The sequence below is a fragment of the Pristis pectinata genome, chromosome 14 (genome assembly GCF_009764475.1).
Source record: "Pristis pectinata isolate sPriPec2 chromosome 14, sPriPec2.1.pri, whole genome shotgun sequence".
NCBI lineage: Eukaryota > Metazoa > Chordata > Chondrichthyes > Rhinopristiformes > Pristidae > Pristis > Pristis pectinata.
The window spans coordinates 9,689,448-9,715,737 of record NC_067418.1 but is presented as its reverse complement, the minus strand read 5'-3'; the positions used below and the strand labels follow the sequence as shown (position 1 = coordinate 9,715,737).

The window sequence follows — 26,290 nt, the reverse complement described above, 5'->3', positions numbered from 1 at the left end:
TCATTTCTCTCCTCTGTAACCTTCCAGGATGCAGCCATCATTTCGAACTGTGCATTCTGTAGCTTTCACAGAACTGATTTCACCCAGGAACCAGAGTTCCACGGTGAACCAGATGAATGACTCCTTGCATTTCATCTTCCGACCAGGTACGTAACAGTCCCGAGGACTCAACTTTCAGATAACCAGCCTTTGAATTAAAACTGACCAGTTCTGATGGAAGGTCAACTTGCAAGGTTAATTACATTTTCCTCTCTCCACAGATGCAGAGTGCACATTCTCTTATTTCAGATTTCTAGCAGTTGCTGTTTTCTGTCTCAGTTTCAGCAACTATTTTCCTTCTTCTCTCTTCTGTTAACTCACCTTCCTCGACTCGAATCTCATCCCAGACAGATCAGCTGGGGTTAAACAGATTTAATCATCACTTGTGTTATTCTGTCTCTCTTAGACTCGAGCCTTTCACATAGCTTTAAGGTGAGAGGGGTAAAGTTTAAAGGAGATTTACGAGACATGTTTTTTTTAAAAACACAGATGGTGGTAGAAGCCTGGAACGCACTGCTAGGGAGGTGCTCGAAGCAGATAATGAGGCATTTAGATGGACACACACAGGCAGAGAATTGAGGGATTTAGACCGTGTGCAGGCAGATGTGTAGTTTAAACTGGCATCGTGGGCAGAAGGGCCTGTTCCTCTGCTGTTCACCAAATGGTCATCGACCCAAAATGTTACCAGTTTCCTCTCTCCAGAGAGGCTGCCTGACCTGCTGAGTATTTCCAGCTTCCTTCTTTCAGATTTCCAGCATGTAGATGTTTATCACTTTCTGATTCTGGAGGAATGGCTGCTGAGTGCACCACTGCCTGACTGGAAGGTGTTTAGAGAGTCAGTCAGTTAGGAGATGACTGGCAAGTGCACGAGTGAGAAACCAGTTGAAGTTTAATGAAGAGAGACGTAAAGCTGCCATGCAACGTTGACATCAACACAGGCTAAGTGGGCTGAATGGCTTCACTGAGCACAGGAGCAGGCCCTTTGGCCCATCAAGTCTGTGCTGAATATCAAACACTCATTTACACTAATCCCATGTTTTTCTCCTTACATTCCCATAAACTCCCCCACACCAGATTCTATCACTCATCCACACGCTAGTGGCACTTTACAGCGGCCAATCAACCTACCAACCTGCATGGTCTTTCAGATGTGGGAGGAAACCGGGGCATCTGGAGGAAACCCACACAGTCACAAGACAAAGGAGCAGAAGTAGGCCATTTGGCCCATTGAGTCTGCTCCATGACCTTACCAATGACCATTAAACTAATTAAACTATTCCCATCTAGCCCCAATTTCCAGCCTTTATCCCGTATTCCTCGATACCTTGACTAATTAGATACCTATCAATCTCCTCCTTAAACACCCCCAATGATCGTGTCTCCACAGCTGTATGTGGCAACAAATTCCATAAATCCACAACCCTCTAGTTAAAGAAATTTCTCCACATCTCTGTTCTAAATGGGTACCCTCTAATTCTAAGACTGTGCTCTCTAGTCCTGGACTCACCTACCAAGGGAAACAGCTTAGCCACATCTACTCTGTCCAGTCCTTTCAACATTCAAAATGTTTCTATGAGGTCCCCTCACATTCTTCTGTTCTACAGTGAGTACAGTCCAAGAGCCGACAAACGCTCATCGTATGTTAGCTCTTTCATTCCAGGAATCATCCTTGCAAATCTTTTCTGAACCCTCTCCAACATCAGTACATCTGGGAGAATGTGCAAACTCCACAAATACAGCACCTGAGGCCAGGATTGAACCCAGGTCACTGGAGCTGCAAGGCAGTGGCTCTGTTAGCTACACCACTCTGCCGCCCATTGTATTGAGTGAGTTTGATCATATGTATATAAAAAAAAACTTTGCATTTCTATAATATCTCCCATAGCACTTTCCAGTCAATGAAGATTACAAGCATTGGAATAGGCAGTTATCAATACAAGACCATCACACAATTCTCCCATTGAAATATTCACTAGTATCTATTCCATACAATAGCTCCTTCAAGGTAAATTTGGGTACATGTTGCATACAACTATTGTGTCTGAAATTAGATTAGGTTCACAAGTGATACTTCAGTGTGAATCTGCAGTCAAGGCCTGAGATGGTGTGGGGCAAGTCTTGCTGAAGGAGGAAAATCACACCCCACTCTGCTTTTGGGAGTTTTTATCTGGCAAATCCTCATTTACTGAACAGAATGATGGCTTCCTCAGTTGCCAACATAGGTTGTCAGACCTCAAATTCATTGAGGGGGGGATAGTCCACAATAATGTGCGCTGTTACTTGTACATCGCCACAGCAACAAAAGACGAAAATGAATAGCACCAAGCTACCGGCAGTGAAGGTTGGTCTCAAGTAGCCTTTCCAATGGGGGTCACTTTCAGCGTGGTAACTCAAACACAACGTGTTGAGCTGTGGGCTTGACACATTTGGTTGCCCCAGTTCACCCAAAGACCAAACAGCTTCACACCAAAGATGCAGAATAAATGGAAACTCAGGCCTATGACATTCAGCCTCAAGTTTCTTACCTCCATCCACCCATTTTCATTCTCCAACAGTCCTTCCCGAACAAAAATTTAATCAATCTTGTTTGCCTTTCAATTAACCCCAGCCACAACACTTATTACACAGAGTTCCAGAAGGGTGGTTTCTGACGGCCAATCAATCTGCCTCGCTCCAATGCGTCACCTTGTTCTGGAAACCAGAGGAAATAAGTTTCTTTCTATGGACCCTACCAATTCATCAATGATCATGAACAGCTCCATTTTATCACCAGTATCCTTCTACTTCTTAAGGGATACAAGTTGTCTCCATATGATTATAATTTAAATTTTAATCATTCTGGTGAATCTGGAACACTCCCTCTAAAAGCAATTCAAGTCTTTACACACTGCTGTGCTCATACTGAACAGTACACTAAATGATGGCAAACCAGGCCTCATTAATGGTAAATTTTCTCTTTATTCCAGCTCCTTTGAGATAAAAGGACAATATTCCATTAACATTTTGAATTATTCTCTGTAACTATCCATTAGGTTTTATTGCTTTGTCATTAGACACATTTCTCTTTTAAACTTCCCTAGTTCCCAACATTTGGATAAACAGGTTCAAAGGATCTCAGAAATCTTCATACCTTACACCATACATCCAGAGTTTTACCCATTCACTTAATCTATCAACAAATGTTAAACAAGCTGTGACCATGACCTCTGGAAAAATGTCTTAGTTGTTTTCTAGGTCAAGTTAATTTCTTATCTAATTTAATGACCCCTAACATGACCTTTTTCTCTCTAAAGTAAAATCTCCTGCTGAATCGGTCAACAATGCCACTCACAGATCCTGCCTTAAGTAAATTTTGCAAAGGTAACTAACTGCAGATAAAATTTGGAAGATGAAAACTTTTCTTAAATCATCATAGCAAGTGCAAAATAACAAATAAAAATAACCCAGCACATTCTCCAAAGTGTTTTCATTGGTACAAGTCATTCAGTTTCACCAGAGGTTCGATCAGAGCAACCTGAACCTCTTTACCTAATTAACTATTTACCTTGGTTTATTTTTGAAGGCAAATCACATGATCAAGATGTTCACTACTTCTTGTATCTGCAAAATGAGTTTAAAAAAAAACTACTGTCTCATGTTAAATCCAAGCCTCGAAGAGAGTACAGTACCACCCAAAGTAGTAGCCTTTTCTCTGAAAGCTACTCCCAGTAGGAACTAATCAGAGAGATACAGCAAGGAACTAGGCCACTGAAGAGCAGCTGTACTGACCATCAACCACTCAAACTAATTCCATTTATTTCATTCTCTCTGCAGTCCCACCAACTCCACCAGATCCTCCCATTCACCTACCAACCAATTAACCTATCAAGCCACATCTTCAGGATGTGGGAGAAAATTGGTGCACCCAGAGGAGACCCTTTGCAAACTCCACACAAACAGCACCAGATGCCAGGATTGAACCCTGCTTGCTGGAACAGTAGCTCTGCCACTGTGCTGCTCATGGTTTTAGGATATTACAATATCTAAATTACTAAAATAAAAGATTTGTATTTATAAAGCACCTTCCCTTTCACAGACGTGGGTTAGAGCTAATGAAGGACTTTTGAAATATTACCACTTTTACTTACAGGAACCACAGCAGCTAATTCTTCTGCAGAAAACACCCAGAAATGGCAGTGAGGAAGACCAGGTAATCTCTTCTGATATTCAAGCAGGATATCAGGGAGAAAACCCCTGATCGCACTAATTTTAAAATTCCAACAGAATTCCAACCTTGCAAAACAAATTATGAAAGATAAAGATTTCTCACTTTAACTACTGAAAGCTAAACCTTCTCATAGAATGTAAAGGGAATTTACAACTCACTGTGTACCCACTGGCAGCTGCAAATGAAACCAATTAACCTTTAATTAAACCCCTGGAAACATGGTCCCAATTAAACAATTATTTGGATTCTTTCTATAAAACTTAAAATGGCTACACTTATCTCTTAATGGTACAATGCAATCTTTTCATTAACAGTGAAATTTTTTATTTTATAATCACAAAATTCTTGCCATTTTAAGAGTGTTACATCATTCCTTCAATAGTCCAAGGTGAACTTTGCTTTCACTGCAAACACTCTGCGAGACAAGTGACCTTTATTAAATATCCGCCTAGCCCAGTTGTAGCGTTCTTGCCTTTGATTAGGAAGTGTTCATGGTCTCAGTATTGTAGTGCGGTGACAAGAATATTGCATTACGCTGATCAGACTGATGTCCTGTCTGCTTGTTTAGGTAGAAAGACTTCACACCACATTTTTAAAGAAAAGCGGTAATTTTGTCCAATAACTAGGCCGATACTCATCCATGAATCAGTTTTAGCAGGGCACTGGTCTTTCAAGTGCTCATCCAAAGTTCCTGTCTCCACTACCCCCTCAAGCAGCAGGTTCCAAATTTCAACCATCCTCTGGGTGAAAGAATTCTTCCTCAAATCTCTTACCCTTAAAACCTATGCCCTCTGATGATCTAGTCTTCACACCCTGCAGGATAGAGAATTCCAGCCTCTGCGATAAGCCTTGCAGACCTCAGTCTTAAATAACTGCACCTTGATCTTGTAACACCCGCTCACCCTGATCTTGAAACATCTCCTCATCCCAGAGATTCACCTGTTAGTGGGAACAGCTTGGCATCTACTATCACACCCCCTTGGGATCTTATAGGTTTCCATTAGATCACCCTCACTCTTCCAAACTCCAGCCCTCTTGCAACAAAGGCCCATATACCATTTGCCGTAGTGTAGCGGTGAGCATAACGCTTTACAGCACCAGCGATCCGGGTTCAAATCCAGCCGCTGTCTGTAAGGAGTTTATACGTTCTCCCCGTGTCTGTGTGGGTTTCCTCTGGGTTCTCCGGTTTCCTCCCACATTCCAAAGACGTACGGGTTAGGAAGTGGTGGGCATGCTATGTTGGCACCAGAAGTGTGGCGACACTTGCAGGCTGCCTCCCAGAACACTACGCAAAAAGATGTATTTCACTGTGTGTTTCGATGTACATATGACTAATAAAGATATCTTATCTTAACCACTTGCTACGCCTGCCTGCTAACTTTTTGCAAAGAGATTTAGCTGACAGAGATTCCAGAACCAATGTCACTAGAATTCCGGTAGTCCAGCTGCAGTACACAGATGATGCTTGCACTTGTACAGAGTAAGCTCCAAAGTTGACTCTTTCATTGAAACATACAAGCAGATGGATCTTATACTTAACATCTGTAAGACAAAGATCTTCTCCCAACCTGCCACTCCGTACAACATGCCCCCTCACAATAAAGGTTCACAGCTAGACTCTGGAAAATGTGGACCACTTCTTGTATCATAGCAGCAACATCTCAGAAGGGTAGACATTGTTGACGAAATTCACCATTGTCTTCAATGTACCAATACTCTCTTTGGTCAGTTGAGGAGAATGGTGTTAAGATCCAGACCTTAGACATGGTACAAAACTCATGGTCTACCAGATCACAATGATCTCTTGCACATCTTTCAAATTCTGGGATATAATCATCAGATGTTTGGGATTTATTAGTTTTCAGGCCCATTAACCTCTCTAATATCATTTATTATGAATACTAATCTCTTATTTCCTCATTTTCACTGGACCCTATATTCTCCAGTATTGCAAGGTTTTTTGTGTCTTCAGTGAATATAGCAATACAAGCATCATGATACATCTGCAAGGATTTGTACACTAATAATGTGATTTCTGATTGAACAGCAACATGTCCTTGTGTTGGGGATCATCTGCAGAAGGAATCACGGCCTTGCCACCTAAACAAAAGTATGATATATTTAGTAACTCACCAGGAGTATAACTGAAAGGTTGAAAGTGTGTGGCAACAAGGTAGCTAGTTAGAAACCAATGTGTATCGAGATTGTGCCTATTCTGGATCTGTTGTTTAAGATCGCACAAGTAAGTATTGGGATGGGCACTTGAAATGCCACGCCATAGAAGACTACAGGCAGAGTACTGGAAAATGGGGTTAGTATAGATAGGTACTTGGTTGCCGACAGAGACACGGTGGGCCGAAGGGCCTGTTTCTGTGCTGTAAGACTCTGGGACTAACAAGTGGGACAACATCAGACACAACATAGCTGACGATATTTTTATCCCTGTCAATATTTACAGATGATAGATATGTCGAGACATAGGGGAATTGAGGATGGATGGGAAATGTCTCTATCAGAGGCAGAAGGGTTGAAACCAGGGCAAGGAGGAAAAAGTTGTGGAAACATCCAAGATGCTTATATACAAAGCACATGTAGTGTCCTTCCCAAAGACTCACCCAGCATTCAGTTTTGACCACATCTCTGCTACTTACTATTCCTTCCCATTTCCACCAGCCAATCTTGAGAAAATCAGAAGATCAAACCACCAGTGTTATAGTGAGCACCAACTATCATCAGATTTCAGGGAGAGTCTTTTTAATTGGCAGCCCACCCAAAAATGGGTGTTATCTCCAGCATGCTTTAATTCCATGAACAAAAACAGTAAATCTATTCTCCTGATGAAAATGGGAACAAAATGAACATGAATTTCATGTGATTCAATCAGAATTTCACAAAATGTTTCACAGACAAGTAAATACTTTTGAAAGGGCAAGTGCTTCAATGTTAAAAATTATTTCTACTTATTAAAAATCCATCAACACTGGGCTTTAGACAGAACAAACAGAAATACAGCAACTTTATTCCATTCCTTCATCCCAACTTCTCTGAAGTTTATCACATTTCATACATGCAACTTTCATTTCTTTCACACATTTAACATAGCAAAAACTCACCCAAATGTTTCAAAATAGAAAAAGGTTTTTGGAAGTGATGACCAAGGACTTGGTCAGAGGTAGATTTTAACAATCACTATAAAGGAAAACAGAGGTAGAGGGAAGTCCAGATGTGCTCAAGAATGGAGGGAGAAAAACTGAGCTGATATCACTCTCTTAGCACACAGCTTGATCTGCTGGGTACGTTCTGATGTCCTGCATTTTGTATCTCAGATGTTGCTTTTATCCTCGGGGCAACCCTGGCCTCACCCTATCACAGATATCCCTTTTGTCCTATCCATCCCCCCATCTTCTCTGCAACATGATCCTAACTTGCTTCACTCTTTCCCAGTTCTGATACGAGCTGTTTCTGCTTCCGCAGATGCTGCCCGACCTGCTGAGAGTTTCCAACATTTTCCTGTTTTTATAACTCTTTGATCTCTTTTTTTTACTTGTTATTAGAGGGTGGGGATGAGGAATGGAGTTTAAGATGGCTTGTAGTGAAGAAACCAGTAGTGCTATGCATTTCACAGAGACTCTGGAATAGTGAGCCATTTTGGCAATTGACAGCAGGAACAAAAAGGGAATGGCTCAAGCAGTGGGCAACTATATTCATTCAAATCTGTGCTCAGTAGACTTAAGGGAACGGAGATAGAGGATGCATGGGGAAGCAGCCAGAGTGAGTGAGGGTAATATGGGGACTAGAGCATAAAAGAGGGTGAGTTTCACCTTGCAGAGTCAGGAGTTGGAGCAGGAGCTTTGAAAAGAGGTGAGTCTCTGTGCGTGGACTTGTGAGTTTCACCTTGCAAGAGTCAAAAAGAGGCACATTTGCAAATTGTTAGTAGTTGATTAGCTAATTAACAGCAGCGAGTAAAAGGAAGGTAGGTATAAGTGTTAGAGTGGAGCACTTGAGGCAGATTTCTTTCTTTCTGATTTTTCCTCTAGTGTCAGGCTACAGTAGTTAAAATGGCTCCAGGGTCGGTGGTGTGTTCATCTTATGAGACGTGGGAGTTCTGGGACACCTTCAGTCTCCCTGATCGCTACATCTGCACGAGGTGCATCCAGCTGCAGCTCCTTACAGACTGTGTTAGGGAACTGGAGATGCAGCTGGATGACCTTCAGCTCCTATGGGATAATGAGGAGTTCATAGATAAGAGCTACAGGGAGGCAGTCACTCCTAAGCTGAAGGAGGCAGGTAGCTGGGTGACTGTCAGAAGGACTGAGAATAGGCAGGTAGTGCAAAGTACCCCTGTGGCCATTACCCTCAATAACGCTTTGGATACCGTTGGGGTTGGGGGGGGGGCGCGCGGGAGAAACGACCTATCAGGGGAAAGCCACAGTGGGCCTGGTACTGAGCCTGGTTATTTGGCGCAGAAGGGAAGAGGGGAGAAGAGGAGAGCAGTAGTGATAGGGGATTCAATAGTAAGGGGGCAGACAGGAAATTCTGTGGACGCAAGACTCCCGAATGATATGTTGCCTCCCTGGTGCCTGGGTCAGGGACGTCTCCGATTGGGTCCACAGCATTCTTAAGGGGGAGGGTGAACAGCCAGAGGTCGTGGTACATATTGGTACCAATGACATAGGTAGGAAGAGAGATGAGGTCCTGAAGAGGGGATATAGGGAGCTAGGTACAAAGCTGAAAAGCAAGGGTAGTAATCTCTGGATTGCTGCCTGTGCCATGCACCAGTGAGGGTAAGAATAGGTTGATTGGCAGATGAATGCGTGGCTGAGAAATTGGTGCAGGGGGCAGCAGGGTTTCAGATTTGTTGATCATTAGGATCTCTTCTGGGTAAGGTACGACCTGTACAAAAGGGACGGGTTTCACCTGACCTGGAGGGGAAGCCAATATTCTTGCAAGCAGGTTTGCTAGAACTGTTGGGGAGGGTTTAAACTAGATTGGCAGGGGGCTGGGAACCCAAGTGATAGGTCAGAAGTTGGTACATTTAGCATACAAGTAGATGCAGCATGCAGAAAGACTGTGAGGAAGGATAAGCAGTTGAAAAAGCAAAATTGCAGTCATTTGGATGGCTGAAGTGTGTCTACGTTAATGCAAGAATCAGGAACAAGGGCGATGAACTTAGAGCCTGAGTAAGTATATGGACTTAGAGCACGAGTAACTATGACGTTGTAGCCATTACAGAGACTTGGTTGTCACAGGGCAGGAATGGCTGCTGGATATTCTGGGGTTTATATGTTTCAAAATGGACAGGGTCACAGGTAAGAAGTGCTGATCAGGGACAGCATAACAGCTGTAGAAAGGAAGGATGTCCTTGTGGGATCGTCTACTGAGTCAGTGGGGGTGGGTCAGAAACAGGAAGGGAGCAATCACTCTTATTGGGAGTATTCTACAGACCCTCTAATAGCAGCAGAGACACTGAGGAGCAGATTGGGAAGCAGATTTTGGAAAGATGCAAAAATATCAGGGTTGTTGTCATGGATGATTTCAACTTCCCTAATATTGATTGGCATCTCCTTAGTGTAAAGGGGATAGATGGGGCAGAGTTTGTTAGGTGTGTGCAGGAAGGATTCCTGACACAATATGCGGACAGGCTGACTAGAGAGGCCATAGTGGACCTGGTACTAGACAATAGCCTGATCAGGTTTCAGATCTCTCGGAGGGAGAGCATTTTGGAGACAGTGACCATAACTCCTTGACCTTTACCATAGCCTTGGAGAGAGATAGGAGCAGACAATATGGGAAAGTATTTAACTGGGGGAGGGGGAATTTTGATGTTATTTAGGCAGGAACTTGGGAGTGCAAATTGGGAACAGATGTTCTTGGGGAAGTGCACAGCAGAAATGTGGAGGTTGTTTGAGAAATACTTGCATGGGGTTCTGGATAGATTTTTCCCATTGAGGCAGGGTAAGAATGGTAGAGTGTTGACAAGAGACATAGAACATCTTGTCAAGAGGAAGAAAGAAGCTTCCCTGAGGTTTAGAAAGCAAAAATCAGACAGGGCTCTGGAAAGTTACAAGGTAGCCAGGAGAGAGCTTAAGAATGGACTTGGGAGAGCTAGAAGGGGACTTGAAGTCCTTGGCGAGTAGGATTAAGGAAAAACCCAAGGTGTTCTACAGGTATGTGAAGACTACGAGGATGACTAGAGTGAGGGTAGGACTGATCTGGGATAAAAGAGGAAACGTGTGCCTTAAGTTGGAAGAGGTAGGGGAGATTGTTAATGAATACTTTGCTTCTGTATTAACCAGTGAGAGAGACCTTGACATTTGAGGATGGCGTACAGCAGGCTGATATGCCAGGGCATGTTGGCGTGAGGAAAGAGGATGTGCTGGAACTTTTGAAAAACATTAGGATAGATAAGTCACCAGGGTCGGACAGGATACATCCAAGGTTATTACGGGAAGTTAGGGAAGAGATTGCTGCACCTTTGGTGACGATCTTTGCGTCCTCACTGGCCACAGTAGTGCCAGATGATTGGAGGATGGCAAATGTTGTTCCTTTGTTTAAGAATGGGAGTAGGGAAAGCCCTGTGAATTACAGACCAGTGAGTCTTACTTCAGTGGTGGGCAAATTACTGGAGAAGATTCTTGGAGACAGGATTTATGGGCATTTGGAGAAGCATAAGCCGATTAGGGACAGTCAGCATGGCTTTGTGAGGGGGAGGTTGTGCCTCACGAGCCTGATTGAATTCTTTGAGGATGTGACAAAGCACATTGATGAAGGTAGAGCAGTGGATGTGGTGTACATGGATTTTAGTATGGTGTTTTATAAGGTTCTTCATGGAACGCTCATTCAGAAAATCAGGAAGCATGGGATCCAGGGAAACTTGTCTGTGTGGATTCAGAATTGGCTCGCCCATGGAAGACAGGGTGGTTGATGGATGGAGGTCAGTGACCAGTGGTGTTCTGCAGGGGTCTGATCTGGGACCCCTGCTCTTTATGATTTTTATAAATGACTTGGATGAGGATGTGGAAGGGTGGGTTAGTAGGTTTGCAGATGATATTGGCGGTGTTGTGGATAATGTAGAAGGTTGCTGTAGGTAACAACAGAACATTGATAGGATGTAGAGCTGGGCTGAGAAGTGGCAGATGGAGTTCAACACGGAAAAGTGTGAAGTGATACACTTTGGAAGATCCAATTTGAAGGCAGAATACAAGGTTAATGGCAGGACTCTTGGCAGTGTGGAGGAACAGCGGGATCTTGGGGTCCATGTCCACAGATCCCTCAAGGTTGCTGCACAGGTTGATAGGGTTGTTAAGAAGGCATATGGTGTGTTGGCCTTCAATAGTCCGGGTATTGAGTTCAAGAGCCACGAGGTAATGTTGCAGCTCTATAAAACTTTGGTAAGACCACACTTGGATTATTGTGTTCAGTTCTGGTCACCTCATTATAGGAAGGATGTGGAAGCTTTAGAGAGGGTGTAGAGGAGATTTACCAGTATACTGCCTGGATTGGAGAGCATGTGTCTTTTGAGGATGGGTTGAGTGAGCTTGTGCTTTTCTCTTTGGAGGAGGATGATGAGAGGTGACGATAGAGGTGTACAAGATAAGAGGGAGAGATCGAGTGGACAGTCAAAGACTTTTTCCCCAGGGTGAAAATGGCTGACAAGGGGGCATAACTTTAAGGTGATTGGAGGAATGTATTGGGGGGCATGCCAGAGGCAAGTTTTTTTTAAAACAGGGTGGTGGGTTGGTGGAACACACTGCTGGCAGAGGTGGTGGAGGCAGATACATTATGGACATTTAAGACTCTTGGATAGGCACATGAATGATAGCCCTCCATTTTTCTGTGTGGGAGGGAATGCTTAGATGGATCTTGGAGCAGGATAAAATGTTGGCACAACATATGGGCTGAAGGGCCTGTACTGTGCTGTAATGTTCTATGTAAAAGGTGGAAGTGATGATATGGGTTAGCAGATCAGTGGTTACCTAAGTTGGTGAATGGAGAGCTGGAGACTGAACAGGAGAGCAATTAACTCAGAGCAGAGAATGATGGATTGAGATGAAGGCTGGTTAAGGAGGATGAGAAGCCACTGTGTGCAGAACCAGAGGGAGGAAAGCAAGATGGTAGACAGTAGACCATGGAGTGCTGATGGGTCAGGGGAGAGATTTGTTAGGGCAGGGTAACAGAGGTGGGAATTGAATGGAGGCATGACAACAGGAGAGGAGAGAGGGGTCTGAGGGACAAAACAAAGGAGGAAAATGGGTAAAACAGAAGTAGAATTGATGGTATCGGGTCAGAACAGCAGCCAAAACGAAGGAAGTGCAGCAGGCTAAAGTATGGTTGAACACCCTCTGGTAGCAATTATAGTAGAGACATTCTGGCAGTAAACAGGGAACAGAATTCCTGCCATCTTTTGTTCCCCGAGATAAATACAGGTGATAAAACAGTCAAGAGGTACGTCATCCATTTTAATTTTTAATAAAAACTTTTCCCAAACAAGATATGATCATTTTCAAAAAGTGCATTTCTAAATTGCACCCTGGTTACATCTTGTCATAACCAAGATGAAAGTAATATATAAATTACATTCTAATGCTCTCAGTGCTTTATTGAAATCCCAGCACCACTTCAAATTTACAAATGCATTCCAAGCAGAAATATAATCTTTCAACCCTTGCTTAACATCCTACCTTTTAAGTCGTGGAGTTAAATAATATTGCTTTACACATCGGAAAATATACATAATTTTACATAATAGATATTTTATATAACCGTTGAAAGCAGAATATCTTTGGATTTTTATAGCAGAGAGAAAAAAAATCACAATTTTGAACCCAGTTTACCATCTCACTGAACAGTCATAAACAATCTAGACAACACACTTTAATACAAGATGAATTTATACAACTGTGATCAGTGCTTGACTTATTAGCAGCTTTGACAAACATACAGGCATGACTCCCATCTGCACCCTACCTTTGACATGAAAGTGAGAGGATCAGGTGGAACACCGATTCACTGACAAATGATGAGTAAAATTAGACTGAGTGGAGACCTAGTGTGGTATCATTTCACATCGGTTTCCTAACGTGGCATATCAGGCTGGAATTCACCTCCTCCCCCTACAACCCTCAACCCCATGCATTCCTTCTCCCACAGTCACTATAGTGCATCTATAAACGTCCTGCCAGGCACATGAAAACAAGAACATGTAGTGTCACAAAGTACGCCAAGACCAAGTAGCGTGATCTGGTCCGTGAACTCATTAGCTTTGAGCAGTACAAACCGCGGCCCCGCAGCCAGCGCTTGAAGGAAAGTGCTCCTCTCTTTACCTGCGAGACACAAACAGAGTCATTGACAACCAACATTACCTTTGCTAATTCATGTTCATTCAGAATTAAAATAACTGGCAAAATACCTGGGCAGAGATGTGAAGTTTTTTTTAAAAGATGTATCAAGTAGCACAAGTCTGGATTGCACTGTATGAATGGGTGACAGCACCTTCAATAATAATTTTCAAGCAGTAATTGGAAATCTGCAGGACCATTGAGGAAAGGGAGCAATTGGCTAGCTCTTTCAAAGAACTGCCACAGACATGATGGGCCAAATGGATGTACCATTCTGTGAGCAAAGCAACATCTAGGTTCCTACTCAGTGACTGTATGAGCATAATTTAGTGAGCTATTGAACAGAAAGGTGTAGGTTCCAGGCGATCAGAAAATGACCAATGGCTTCCATGGTGTCGGATCCGGTTATTTTCGAATCCGCATGTTCTTTCAGGAGTCCAAGAATGAGTTGAAAACAACTTGGTGCTTCACAAAGTTTTATTGGAAAAGTTTAAAACAAAGAAACAGTCACAGAGCACATGGCACTAGCTTTCCTACTGGGAAATGAGCCGAGACAAAAGGAACTAAAAATGATCTAGGGCCGGGGGGTGGGGGGGGGGGGGGGGGAGAGAAAGAGAGCAAGAGGCAGATAGGGCAAGATAAGCGAGAGAGAGAGTGAGAGAGAGCGAGAGAGACTAACAAAAACAACACCTTTTATACCTGAAATAAGAGGTACTCCTTAGCTAACAATAGTCCAATCAGGAAACCTATTAGATACCTGTGGCAAAACCAACCAATGAGAACACACATATTCACCTGATGGACGAACCAATAAGCTAGGAAGCCGCCATTCCTTGTGCAGCCACTTGAGGTGTATTAAGCACTATATATGTTAAAAAAACTCATTAAAACAGTCGAATCCAACAATGGTTAACCTTTGATTCCTTATAGATGGGTAGAAGGTGGTGAAGAAAGATGAACCTTCACTAGCAATTTCGCATTGCTCTTTGTATTCCCCAAAAGGTTTCTGCCCATTTTAGATCTTTTGCTTTTTATGAGATTACTAAATTTATTTTAAAATGTAGCTTACAACTCTGTCTTGGTACAGTATGCCCCTTGTATCCATCGTGCTCCTTTTTCAGGGTAACAGAAATATTGGAGACCTGTACTGGAAGCCAATCTGCATGAATACAACATGACCCATGAGGCTAACTCAGACACCTCAAGCCTCGCAGGAGTGAAAGGACCACGTGTATGTGCACACCTCGATGCTGGGCCAGGAAATAAGGTAAAGTTTTCTGTCTTTTGTCGGGTATCACAACCCAAGAACAACATACTGGAGACTGAAAAATATCCATGGAACTGTATTCTATTATATGTTTTTATGCTTGCAGAAGCAAAGTTACCAATGAGTTTCCCAGTTTACGAGGAGGGGCAGGGCAAGGTACTGTATAAAAGTTCAGAAAATTAGATCAAAAGTAGAACATGAAGAAATAAATGGCATTACACACCTTCCGCACAACCACCTGTTCACTGGGATCTATAATCAAAGCCTCACGCTCCTCGTCCGATTCCAGTTGAATGGTGTACTCTCTGGGTGGTAGTCTGACTGGAAGTGGATCAAGGCTGGAAAGAAACCACAGCATAAATTACAGAAGTAACCCCACCTCAATATGAAGGACTGGGGAGAACACAAGGCTTTCAAGGAATCCTCTCCACACATTTAGAATCAGCTGCTTTCCGCAGACGGTGGAGCTCTCTGAGAGGTTTGATGGAACAAAATAGGAAAGGTGATTCCTGAACCAGAAGATGCAGATTCATAGCAACTAGCAAAATAAGCCAGGGGAAGATGAAAAATGCTTTCTTTCTCAGCAATTTGTGATCTGGAATGTGATGGGAAAAGACTCAATAATAATAATATTTTAAAAAGAGTTTGAAGGCCCACCAATTAGATAAGCCTTTCGGAGCTGGTACAGGCAGCACAATTCTGTAATTCTACCCCAGTCACACACACGTGGCTCTTCAGATTCTGCGAGGTACCTACCACAGGTCTTTTGGGAGATCATTATATTTATCGTGTCCATAGAATAATGACATCCCATTCTTCCAAGGCTGCTAAAAGTGATAACATTATTCCCAGCCACAGTGGAGATGATTGGGTGATATACCTTTAATTAAACTCACTGTTGAGGAACTGAGATCGATTTTATACACGATAATTATTCTCCGCTCACTGCATTTTCCCTCGAGGCATTACCCTGGGAGAGATGCTATTGTTGCATCTATTATTTAACAGTAAATGGATTTTTTATTATTTAAACATCCTGCTCCTTTTTCAATTCAGTGGCTGCACAAGACTGTCAAATGGACAAAGAACAACTATGTAAAATAAACAAATACGGCTGATACCCTTGTGGCAGAACAACAATATCCTTGCATGATGCTCCAGTGTAATGCAGTTTAAGCACTAACCCCTTGAGCCTTTCTTCTGCCGCGAGCAATGCTTCCTCTGCAGCACATCTCCTTAGTTCTTCATCCGTGAGCATTTCTGCTAACTGGGTCAGCTCCTGATGGGCAGACGCATTACGTTGCTCTGATTCCGCAAGCCTACATTAACAATATCAAAAAGTGACTTGTTGCAACTGCCCCTTAAAATCTCCAGCTTATCCTATCATGCTTAGCAACCAAAGCAGTATTTTATGAAAGATAGGTATTCCATTGGCAAACAACAGGAGTCCAATTAATACTTATTTTTAAGGCAATGTTTCATAAACGTTGAGTATTGCCAGTACCTGCCCACTGCAATTATCTTCTAGGGATATTTTGTTCTTCTGAGTCAACGGATGGAGATTCATTTTAATGCCCATTTTAAAGGCCAGCACTTTGAACAGTGAAACACTCCCTCAGTACACTAACGTCAGACCATATTATGTGCCAAAGGCCTGGAATGTTTTGGAATCCAAGAACATTTGACAGAGACAGAAGACTGCTACCAGATGATTCATGAGAATTTAATGAAACTATATGTGGTTGCAACTCATGACTTCAACTCAGTTGAACCACAAAGGAATATTTGCGCAAAGCAATTTGCTGTTAAAGCTCTGAAAATTGTGTAACGGGTTTAATTCACTGAGAATTGGACCTTTGCAACTAGATAGCAGCTTGTCTGAGGGTCACTAATAGTCTTGGAATTTCTGCCAATATGCCAGGTGGGCGTATTTCAAATCACTCCACATATTCTGCTAAAAGCTGCAAATCCAAAACTTTAATGTCAGGCACAGCACTGAATATTTCACAAATTGTCAGTTACAAGGAACTACAGAATAGTCTCCATACAGATAAGCATTGGAACTGCTCAATAATTGTGGGGATGGCATTAACATCAAGTTGGAGTCTCAGAGTAGTACAGCACAGGGCCCTTCAACCCACCAGGTCCACACTGATCATTTTACTCACCCACACAAATCCCAATTGCCCGCACTAGGTCTGTACCTTCGATACCTTGCCCACTTAAGTGCCTTCTGAACGTCTCTTAAACATAACGATGGTGTCTGACTCCACCACCTCCTCTGACAGCGAATTCCAGATATCAACTACTCTGAGTAAAGAACTTTCCCCTCAAATCCCCTTTAAAACTACTTCCTCTCACCTTAAACCTATGCTCTTTTGTTGATACTCCTATCATGGGGAAAAAGATTCTGACTACCCTATTTCTCAAATTTTATATACTTCCATCGGGTCACCCCTCAGCCTGCTTCGCTGCAGGGAAAACAAAAACCAGCTTATCCAATCTTGCCTCATAACTAATGTCCTCCAGTCCAGCCAACATCCTGGTGAATTTCCTCTGCACTTTCTCCAGCACAGTACATCCTTCTAGTTTGGTGACCAGAACTGCAAACAATGTTGCAAGAGCGGTCCAACCAGTGTTTTGTAAAGATGCAACATAATGCCCAACTGTTATATTCCATGCCCTGTCACGTGCCTTTCTTCTTCCCCACCCTATCTATCTGCCACTTTCAGGGAACGATGGACTTGAAACCCCAAGGTCCCTCTATCATTTACTGTACATGTCCTACTCCTATTTGACTTCTCAAAATGCATCACCTCACAAGCGTTGAGATTGAATTCCATCTGCCAACACTCCATCTAACTTTCCACCTGATGTCCATCCTACTGTAGCCTTAGGCAACCTTCCTTGCTATCCATAATACCCCCAACTTTCACATCATCAGCAAACTTACTAATCACACTGCCGACATTCACATTCAAGTCATTAATGTATATATATATATCACAAACAACAAGGGTCCTGGAATTTTCCTACCGCAAAAATTTCACAACATATGTCAGTGATAATGAACCTGATTCTGAACCCATTCCTGCAGTACACCACTGGTCACAGAGAGGGTGCAGAGGAGATTTACCAGGATGTTGCCTGGATTGGAGAGCATGTCTTATGAAGATAAGTTGAACGAGCTAGAGCTTTTCTCTTGGAGAGGAGGAGGATGAAGGTGACTTGATAGAGGTGTACAAGATGATAAGAGGCTTAGACTGAGTGGACAGTCAGAGACTTTTTCCCAGGGTGACAATGGCTAACACGAGGGGAAGGTATAAGGGGGATATCAGGGGTAAGTTGTTTTTTTTTTGTTTTTTTTTTATGCAGAGTGGTGGGTGTGTGGAATGTACTGCCAGCGGAGGTTGTGGGGGCAGATACATTAGAGACATTTAAGAGACTCTTAGACAGACACACGAATGGTAGAAAAATAGGGGGCTATGTGGGAGGGAAGGGTTAGATAGATCTTAGAGCAGGATAAAATGTCGGCACAACATTGTGGGCTGAAGGGCCTGTACTGTGCTATAGTGGTCTTTGTTCTAGATGTCCAATCAGAAAAGCATCCTTCTACCACTATCCTCTGCTTCCTATTACCTAGCCAATGTTGGGTCCAATTAGCCAGCTTGCCATGTGCCTTAACATTCTGAATCTGCAGGACCTTGTCAAATCCCTCAGGAAAGTCAACTTATTCAATGACTACCACCGTGGCTTCATCAATCAATCTAATGAGTTACTTCCTCAAAAAAAAACTCAATCAAATTAGTGAGGCAGGATTTCTCCTGCACAAAGTCATGTTGTCATTCTGTATTTTCATTTGCAAAGTCAACTCTGTTATGTGCTTAATCGCTGGTGTTTCCTTTGTAGGATTGATTCTATGGATGGGTATCCCAGAAAGTGCAAGTTGAGGAATCATAGATCCCACTCTAATTATCAAAGCTGCCATCAAAGGGAAAAGGTCCAACAAAGTCGGCTGATTTCAGAAATCAGAGCTCAGATCACTTATTTTGGCTACCTCTTTTTTTCAAATAGCGTAATAGTTTCTTCAGTCAAATCCTTCTCCCCTGATGATTCCAGTAATTTTCTCATTCAATGAGATCTACTAAAAATGGACAGTGGATCCTATATTCCATTCAGTCTAACATATATGGAACACCTTACCACACCACTATGCACACAGCTCTACTCTACTCAAATCATCTGACCACACCAGAAGGGCAAGAATTAAAAACTAAGCTAAAACATGAGGAAGTCCAAGAATAACAAACAATCTGCTGGAGGAACTCAGTGGGTCAAGCAGCATCTGTGAGGGGGAAAGGAATTGCCAATGTTTCGGATCAAAACCCTGCATCAGGACTGGTGCACAAGGCATTCTCCCACCAAAACTCTGAGAAGTTCCACTCCCCTTTAAGGAATAAAAAAAAACTAACCTAGAAGGTCAACCTGGCAGTCAATTTCAAATTTTGGTACGAGGTGACCTCTTCTCAGGCCAAAATCAGGTGCAATTCTCACTTGAAGCAAATTAACAAGTTAAGAGTCCTCTGCCAGAGCTGGCATTCTGTTCCAGAGGTCCAATATTCTCCGGAAAAGAACTCCTCCTCAACCTATAACAACTGATATCTGATGTTATGCAACTTAAAATTGTGACCTTTGGTTTGACAACTTCCAAACTCTCAGCTGCCTCTTTATGTGTCCATCCACCAAAGTCATAGATCTTCCCATTGACAGGCACAATGCAAAGCTTGAGAGTTGACCTCAAGGTCATAAATTGTTCACGTTCCATTTTCAAGTATTGGGTAGCCAAAGTGAGTTCAACAATCTGCCTCTCGCCACCATCACAGGCCTCAGCTATTGTGGTCTAGCTCCATTTCACTGATCAGCTCTTGGCACTACACAAGGTTTCTCCAATTCCCTTTTCTTTCATGCCCTCAAGTGAAAACTGAGGTTCATGACATTCATCATTACAATTTTTGAATCATTCACCGATTCATGATCTAAACCGGTTTCTCTGGAATCTTTTCCTTTTCACTTTAGCCACTAAAAATGTTCTCTTACTACAATTATTTGGAGTCAGAGTAATACAGCATGGAAACCAGCCCCTCAGCCCAACTCATCCATGCCGATCAAGGTACCCACCTAAGCTAGTCCCATCTGCCCACGTTTGGCCCGTTATCCCTCTGAACCCTTCCGATCTACATTTGCCATAAATGAGTTTAATTCCCCTCTGAAGTCAATCACTTAAAACCAGTTACGTTTCCGAATTGATGAAAATTTAACGTTTGTGACATTCCTTCTTGTTAAACAAATCAAGTGCAGCACTCACCTGCTCCGTAGCTCATTCAGCTCTAAATTGTCAATTTCCACTATGATACTGGCACGCTCCTGTGGAGCTCCAGGTGGAACATCTTCACTAGTCTCATGCTGCAACACAGGAAAGATGAGATTCAAACTTTAATCCTTGGGTCATCTGTAAAGTCACAGTCACCATTCAACCTCAGGCTGATTAGGAACAGTTAATGCTTATATCAGTCAGCTACAAGCCAGGTAGCAGAATCCAGCATTTCTGACCTTCTGGTTGAACATTGTGATGTCTCAGTTACAATATATTTAAAATATATTTAAATTCCATCCATGAAGGAATGACAAATAGACAGGAAAATGGATTAGGAGTAATGAGTTAACGTTCGGTGTGCAGAAGTTACAGGGAAGCAAAAGGCACCAATTAGGTGGGAATTGTACGTGGCACACTTCAACAGCAAGCATGGACTTCGGGCTGAGGAGGAATTAAAAGTCAGTTGGAAGGTCAAATAAGGGACATTCATGGCAGCAGTCTCAAGCACAAAAGCCAACAGATAGTGCAAATCTCAAGAGAGCATACAAAGCATAGTTTTACATTCAAAAGAATTTACATTCATACCACAGCAAAACATTCTCCCAATGCGACCAGTTCTTTCCTGAACTCTCTATCGTATGCAGCTCTGGTCTCGATACAGTAGGAAGGATGTGATTATGATAGAGAGGGTGCAGAAAAGGTTCACAAGGATGCTGCCTAAACTAGAGGGCTTGAGTTGTGAGGAGAGGCTGGATAGTCTGGGACTATTTTTCCTCCAGCGGTGACCTTTTAGAGGTTTTTAAATCATGGATAAAGGTGGATGGTCACAGTATTTTTTCCCCAGGGTAGAGGAAGTCTAAAACTAGAGGGCATAGATTTAAGGTGAGAGGGGAAAGATTTACCTGAGGGGCAACTTTTTCGCACAGAGGATGGTGGTGGGTATATGGAACGAGCTGCCAGAGGAAGTAGTAGAGGCAGGTACAATTACAACATTTAAAAGACATTTGGACAGGTTCACGGACAGGAAAGATTTAGAGGGATACGAGCCAAATGCAGGCAAATGGGACTAGCTAGAGAAGACACCTTGGTCGGCATGGACAAGTTGGGCCAAGGTGCCTTCTCCAGCTAGTCCCTTTCTATGCTGCATAACTCTATGACTCAATCCTATTTTTTCTGAGTTGTTAATTTACTTACCTTTACTTCATTTTTTTTTAATATTCAAGAGAAAGTAAGAAGAAAAAGTAACCTGACCTGACGGCTGACCATACTCACTTGCTCTTCATGCTGGAAAGATGAGCGCAGTGCTTGGTATTGTCTCTCTAGATTGTAGTAGCGATCCTGCAGATCCCCATAACGCGACTGTGTATCACGCAGATTCTGAGACACTGTTTTCAGCTGACTTGTTAATGCTGATCTATCTTCAATGCACTGCATAACCTGTGCCAACCAATGAGTAAAGAACTGTAAGAGCTGATTACTTTGTGAAATTCTGCACTTTGGGCAGAGATGTGAGGAATTTGCAATCATGTTGGAGACACAGGCGGCACAACATGGTGGGCCGAAGGGCCTGTATTGTGCTGTATTGTTCTATGGTTCTATGTTAGTAGTAGCATGATGTTCTCATCCACATTACCTTGCTGTTCAGCTGCTGGAATCGCAGTTCTTTCTGATGAATTTCTTGTAGGTAACCCTGAGCTTCAGTCTGAAGTTGTTTCTTTTCTACTAACAGAGTCCTGACTTGTTCAGCGACATTCTCAATGCCCAGTAAAGATACAGTTTCTAATGGCTAAAACAAAATATTTAAAAACTTTTATTGCATATGCACACACTAGCACTTCTCAAAAACACACTACAGGTCCTTCCAGTGTTACGGCAGGGCTCCGTCCCTGTGAACCGTTTGGAAGTCAGAAATGTGGCTGTGAACCGAATTCCCACCTGGCAGAAGATGCCTGCAGCCTTGCAGCAGTCGGCAAATCCATCCTGCCAGTCTCCCAAACACTCATTCGAATGTACAGGCTGTACACAAGTCAGGTGCTCATAATCTGAGGAGGACCTGTATTAGCTTGCTAAGTATTTTCCATCCTGGGCAAATACTTAAATAAACTGTGGAGTAGAAATAATTTCCCAGCCATTTTATCAGTGGATAACATAATCATCTTGAACTCAAATCCTGAAAGACCAAACTTCTTACGCAAACACAAAAGGCAGAACCCTAATTTTATTGAAATGGGTTCGATAATTAAAGCAGCATCAATGCAACAAACATAACAGTTTGTTATTTATAATTGGAGTTCCATTCAAGCGAAGACAACATGACACAAGGGAATTATTACCTGCACAACTTTAATTATACATAAATAATTCTGCATTTTAGGAAATTCATTGGAGTAAATTGCTTTCAACTGAGCAGTTGCAATGTTGAATTAAGTGTGGCCTGCCACTTGCCAGTTTGATACAATACAAATTCATTCAAATAAATGCCAATTTCCAAGGTAAAGGGAAACTTGCTCCACAACGACACCAGGAGTGAGGTTGAGGGGGTGGGAGACGGAATGGAATGACATGTACATGTACGTAGGTGTAAGTTATGTATAAATTTATGCTAATATAAACTCATGCAATTTATGTTTGTCATGTCTGTAATGTGCTGTGCTGCAAAAAGCTAATTTTAAGGCATTTACACCCTGGGTATGTATGCCCAGGACAATGAACTCAAAGTGGGGTAGAAAGTCAACAACGAAGAGGGGGAGTATAGGGGAAGACTGAATGGAGTGGAAGGTAACTGGAAAACTGATGGATGGGGTGGGGTGGGGAACCACATAAGAGAAGTGTGCAGGTGAAAGTGGGAAAGCTGGGGCGCAGAGCCCAGGGGAGAGAGGAAACAGAAGCGAGGAGCAATGTACGAATGACAAGTGTATGGTTCGGAAGTGGAGCACTCCTCCCTCCACATTCAGATAGTATAAAGCCCAAGCTGCACGCAAACCCAATTTTATAAAGAGAGTTTAAAACAGATTGTGGGCACTCTTATCGTAAAAACCCGAAAGCCCATTCAGACTTTGCCAGGTTTTGGATGTCTTTAACAACATGGCAGGCGACATTTCTAGACAGCAACTGAAAGGAGTAAAAGAAATTGTCAGATAATATTGGTAAAGACAGAGGATGATGTTAACTTATGGCAATTCCTTTCCTCAATATCATGACCTACAAAAAAAGAACAGACATCACATACTCAGTACATAGTGAAGGATTTTAAATCTGGGATTGGATAAAAGGTCCAGCACATTTTGCCAGATCTCCTGAGATGAACAAGTTCAGATTGTTCCAACTCCTACACCCAGCACGGAATGATGCTCAAATATATATTTATAGCACAATTTAAAATTGGGATTGTATTAACATCTGTAATGAAGAAAATGGGGATTCTGCTGGTGACTCATACTCTGACCCGAGGAATAGGTATAACAGTTGTGAAGCTAGAATACCACGAGGGGAAGGAAGAGCCACTACTGTGCAGGTGATGCCACCACTCCAGTGGGTCTCACTTGCAAAAGGATTTTTAGTACGTTTACCTTTATCTGGTGCCTACCACTAACTTTTCCCAGTTCACCGCTCCACACTTCTTGGTTCAATTTCCTCAATTCTGCAATTTGTCTGTCTCTGTCTGCCACCGTTGCAAGATATTGCTCTTTAATGGCTCTGGACTCTGAAAGCAGCAAATTCTTCTCTGACCTAAAACAACACAACAAATGTTGTCTTTAATCTTTTAAATCACATGGCAAAACTTGTGCAATGGTCAACTAATTTCACATTTTAATTAAGAACATTAAGAATTAAGGGCAGATATTAAATAAGGTTTACTATTAAAGCAGAGTTGCAACTATCAAATAAAAATAACATTGAACCATAGAATGATCAGCAAAGAACTCAATTTACTCATCAGTGCAGAGCTATACAACTAGACCATTCCCATGCCCTTTCCCAAGAGCCCTGCAAATTATTTTCTAAGCACTTACCAAATTTATCATTTAACCCCACTGAATTCCACATTCTCACCATTCTCTGAGCCAAGTATTGAATGCTCCAATTGATTGATGAGCAGTCATCTTATACTTATGGTCAACCCAAGGAACAACAGCTAATTAAGAGCTTGACATTCACATTATTACCACAAACAAGTACTCCACTATCAACATTCTATGGTTCACCACTAAATTGGAAACATATCTGAAAGAGTTTCTTAAATACAGTGGTTCCCAGAGCAGATTGAAAGCTGAGTAAATAGGCACCCACCACCTATAAAGCACAAGGCAAGAGTGTCACAATGTCCTCACTTGCCTGAATGAGTACAACTCTAAGAACCTGGCACCATCCAGAATATATTCAGACCTGAGCACCTTGTCCCTCCATCACAAGAGTGCAAAGATTGCAACGTTTAACATTGGCAGCAATTCTCCAAGCCTTCAGTGGCAGCGTCTCTCAAACCCATGTCCTCTCCCACCTAGGAGGACAAGTGCAGTAGACCCTTGGGACACCACCACCTCCAAGTTTCTTTCGAAATGGATGGTATCCAACAGCAGTGGGAATACTTCCTTTACAGACTGCAGCAGTTCAACAAGGTTTTCCACCACCACCTCAAAATCACTGAGTAGCGGGCAATAATAATCTGCCTTACCAGGATGGCCTGAATCTCAAAATTGAATTCTGTAAAAGGTCAATCAAGGTTTTCTAAGCTGCTACACAGACATATTTGCTGCTATCTGTACCATGCTTAGGACATTTATATTATGTTTCAGAAAATTGTTCCTGGACAACAAGATCACAGAGGATTAAGTAGCTGTGTTTAGAAAACTGTACCTTTGAAATACTGCTGGTTTCTATAAAAGAAGACACAACTGGTACGTTAGATCCCCAAACTAAACCAAGTATTAAAATATGCCCCCATAAAAACAGATTTATGGTGATCAGTAATTCAAGGTTATTTCTAACTGACCAGCAATATATAATGAATTCCACCTTGCTCACACTAAACTTATAACAGCAGATGTTAAGCATGTTTAAAGTAAACTTTCTTCTAGAGTACAAGGTTCTGGATTTTAGGCTGACATTTCAGTGCATGCAGAGGGAGAGCCATTTTGCTTGGGGATGGGGGTGGGGTGACCAGTGAATCACTTCCTGATCACCTGCCTTGCAGCCCATTCATTCTCTGAACAAGGCCTAGGCAATGTTTTCTGCTGGGACATCAACTACTTGCTGACTGGCAAGCCCTGGTACAGTGCACAGCCTCTCAAGGCACAAATGACACACCCCACCCCACCCCACCCCCTGTAAGGCCCCCAGGTTTACCCACTGTCAAAGCAATCATTTAGTGTTTGTGAAATGTCTTTGGCATTTAACAGCATTCACAAATGTTAAACCAAACTATTAAGAGGTAAAAATGCCATTAAAAGGAAAATAACTTTAAAAAAATTAACACCTTATTTAACCACTAGAATACAATTAAAACATTTAAATCAATTCAGTTAAGTCAAATTTAATGGAAATTAACGTTTTTTCCATTCACCCTGCAGCCGAAGTGAAGTAAAATCTAAGGAAGTCTGTACCACCTCACGGTGCTGAGGAGATCAATGGCACAATGCAGGATCAGTACTGAGTCTCCATCCAGGCAAACCCGGCAGATATCAGTCGATATTCCTTTCTCTAGCAGTTCATTTGTTGCTACGTAACATCACCCCATGGAAATTGACAGCTGTATTTGCTAACACCACTAACACTTCAAAAGTAATTCACTGGCCCAGGAATAAAGGGACATCCTGATTAGGTAAAATGGCACAATAAAAATGCAAATACTTCATTTGAACTGAAAGCCCTAGGGAAGTACAACCAAACCTTAGCTCAGCCAATTCATTCTGGCAGGAAGACAGATCTTGCTCTGTGCGTTCTTGCTGCTTTGCTTGCTGAAGAAGCTTCTCCAGTTCTTCTACTTTGTTTCTGAACCATGTAATCTCAGAAGAATCATTGTTGTTCTTTAATTTCTGGTCTTTAAGAATAGCCCCATTTACCTGAAA

At 42.4% G+C, this 26,290-nt stretch overlaps 1 protein-coding gene across 2 annotated transcripts in view; it reads right to left on the bottom strand.

The window, feature by feature from the left end:
• Window positions 1-12,705: 12,705 nt before the first annotated feature.
• LOC127577600 (golgin subfamily B member 1-like) overlaps window positions 12,706-26,290 on the bottom strand; it is a 68,090-nt gene continuing 54,505 nt past the window's right edge. For both annotated transcript variants that reach the window (XM_052028862.1, XM_052028863.1), the window contains exons 22-29: window positions 26,112-26,284; window positions 23,795-23,954; window positions 21,859-22,011; window positions 21,498-21,662; window positions 20,217-20,314; window positions 16,036-16,170; window positions 15,075-15,189; window positions 12,706-13,569 (exon numbers count right to left, since the gene is read on the bottom strand). In XM_052028862.1, coding sequence (XP_051884822.1) covers window positions 13,411-13,569; window positions 15,075-15,189; window positions 16,036-16,170; window positions 20,217-20,314; window positions 21,498-21,662; window positions 21,859-22,011; window positions 23,795-23,954; window positions 26,112-26,284 — 1,158 coding nt within the window. In that variant the 3' untranslated portion in view covers window positions 12,706-13,410. The remainder of the gene's footprint in view (window positions 13,570-15,074; window positions 15,190-16,035; window positions 16,171-20,216; window positions 20,315-21,497; window positions 21,663-21,858; window positions 22,012-23,794; window positions 23,955-26,111; window positions 26,285-26,290) is intronic.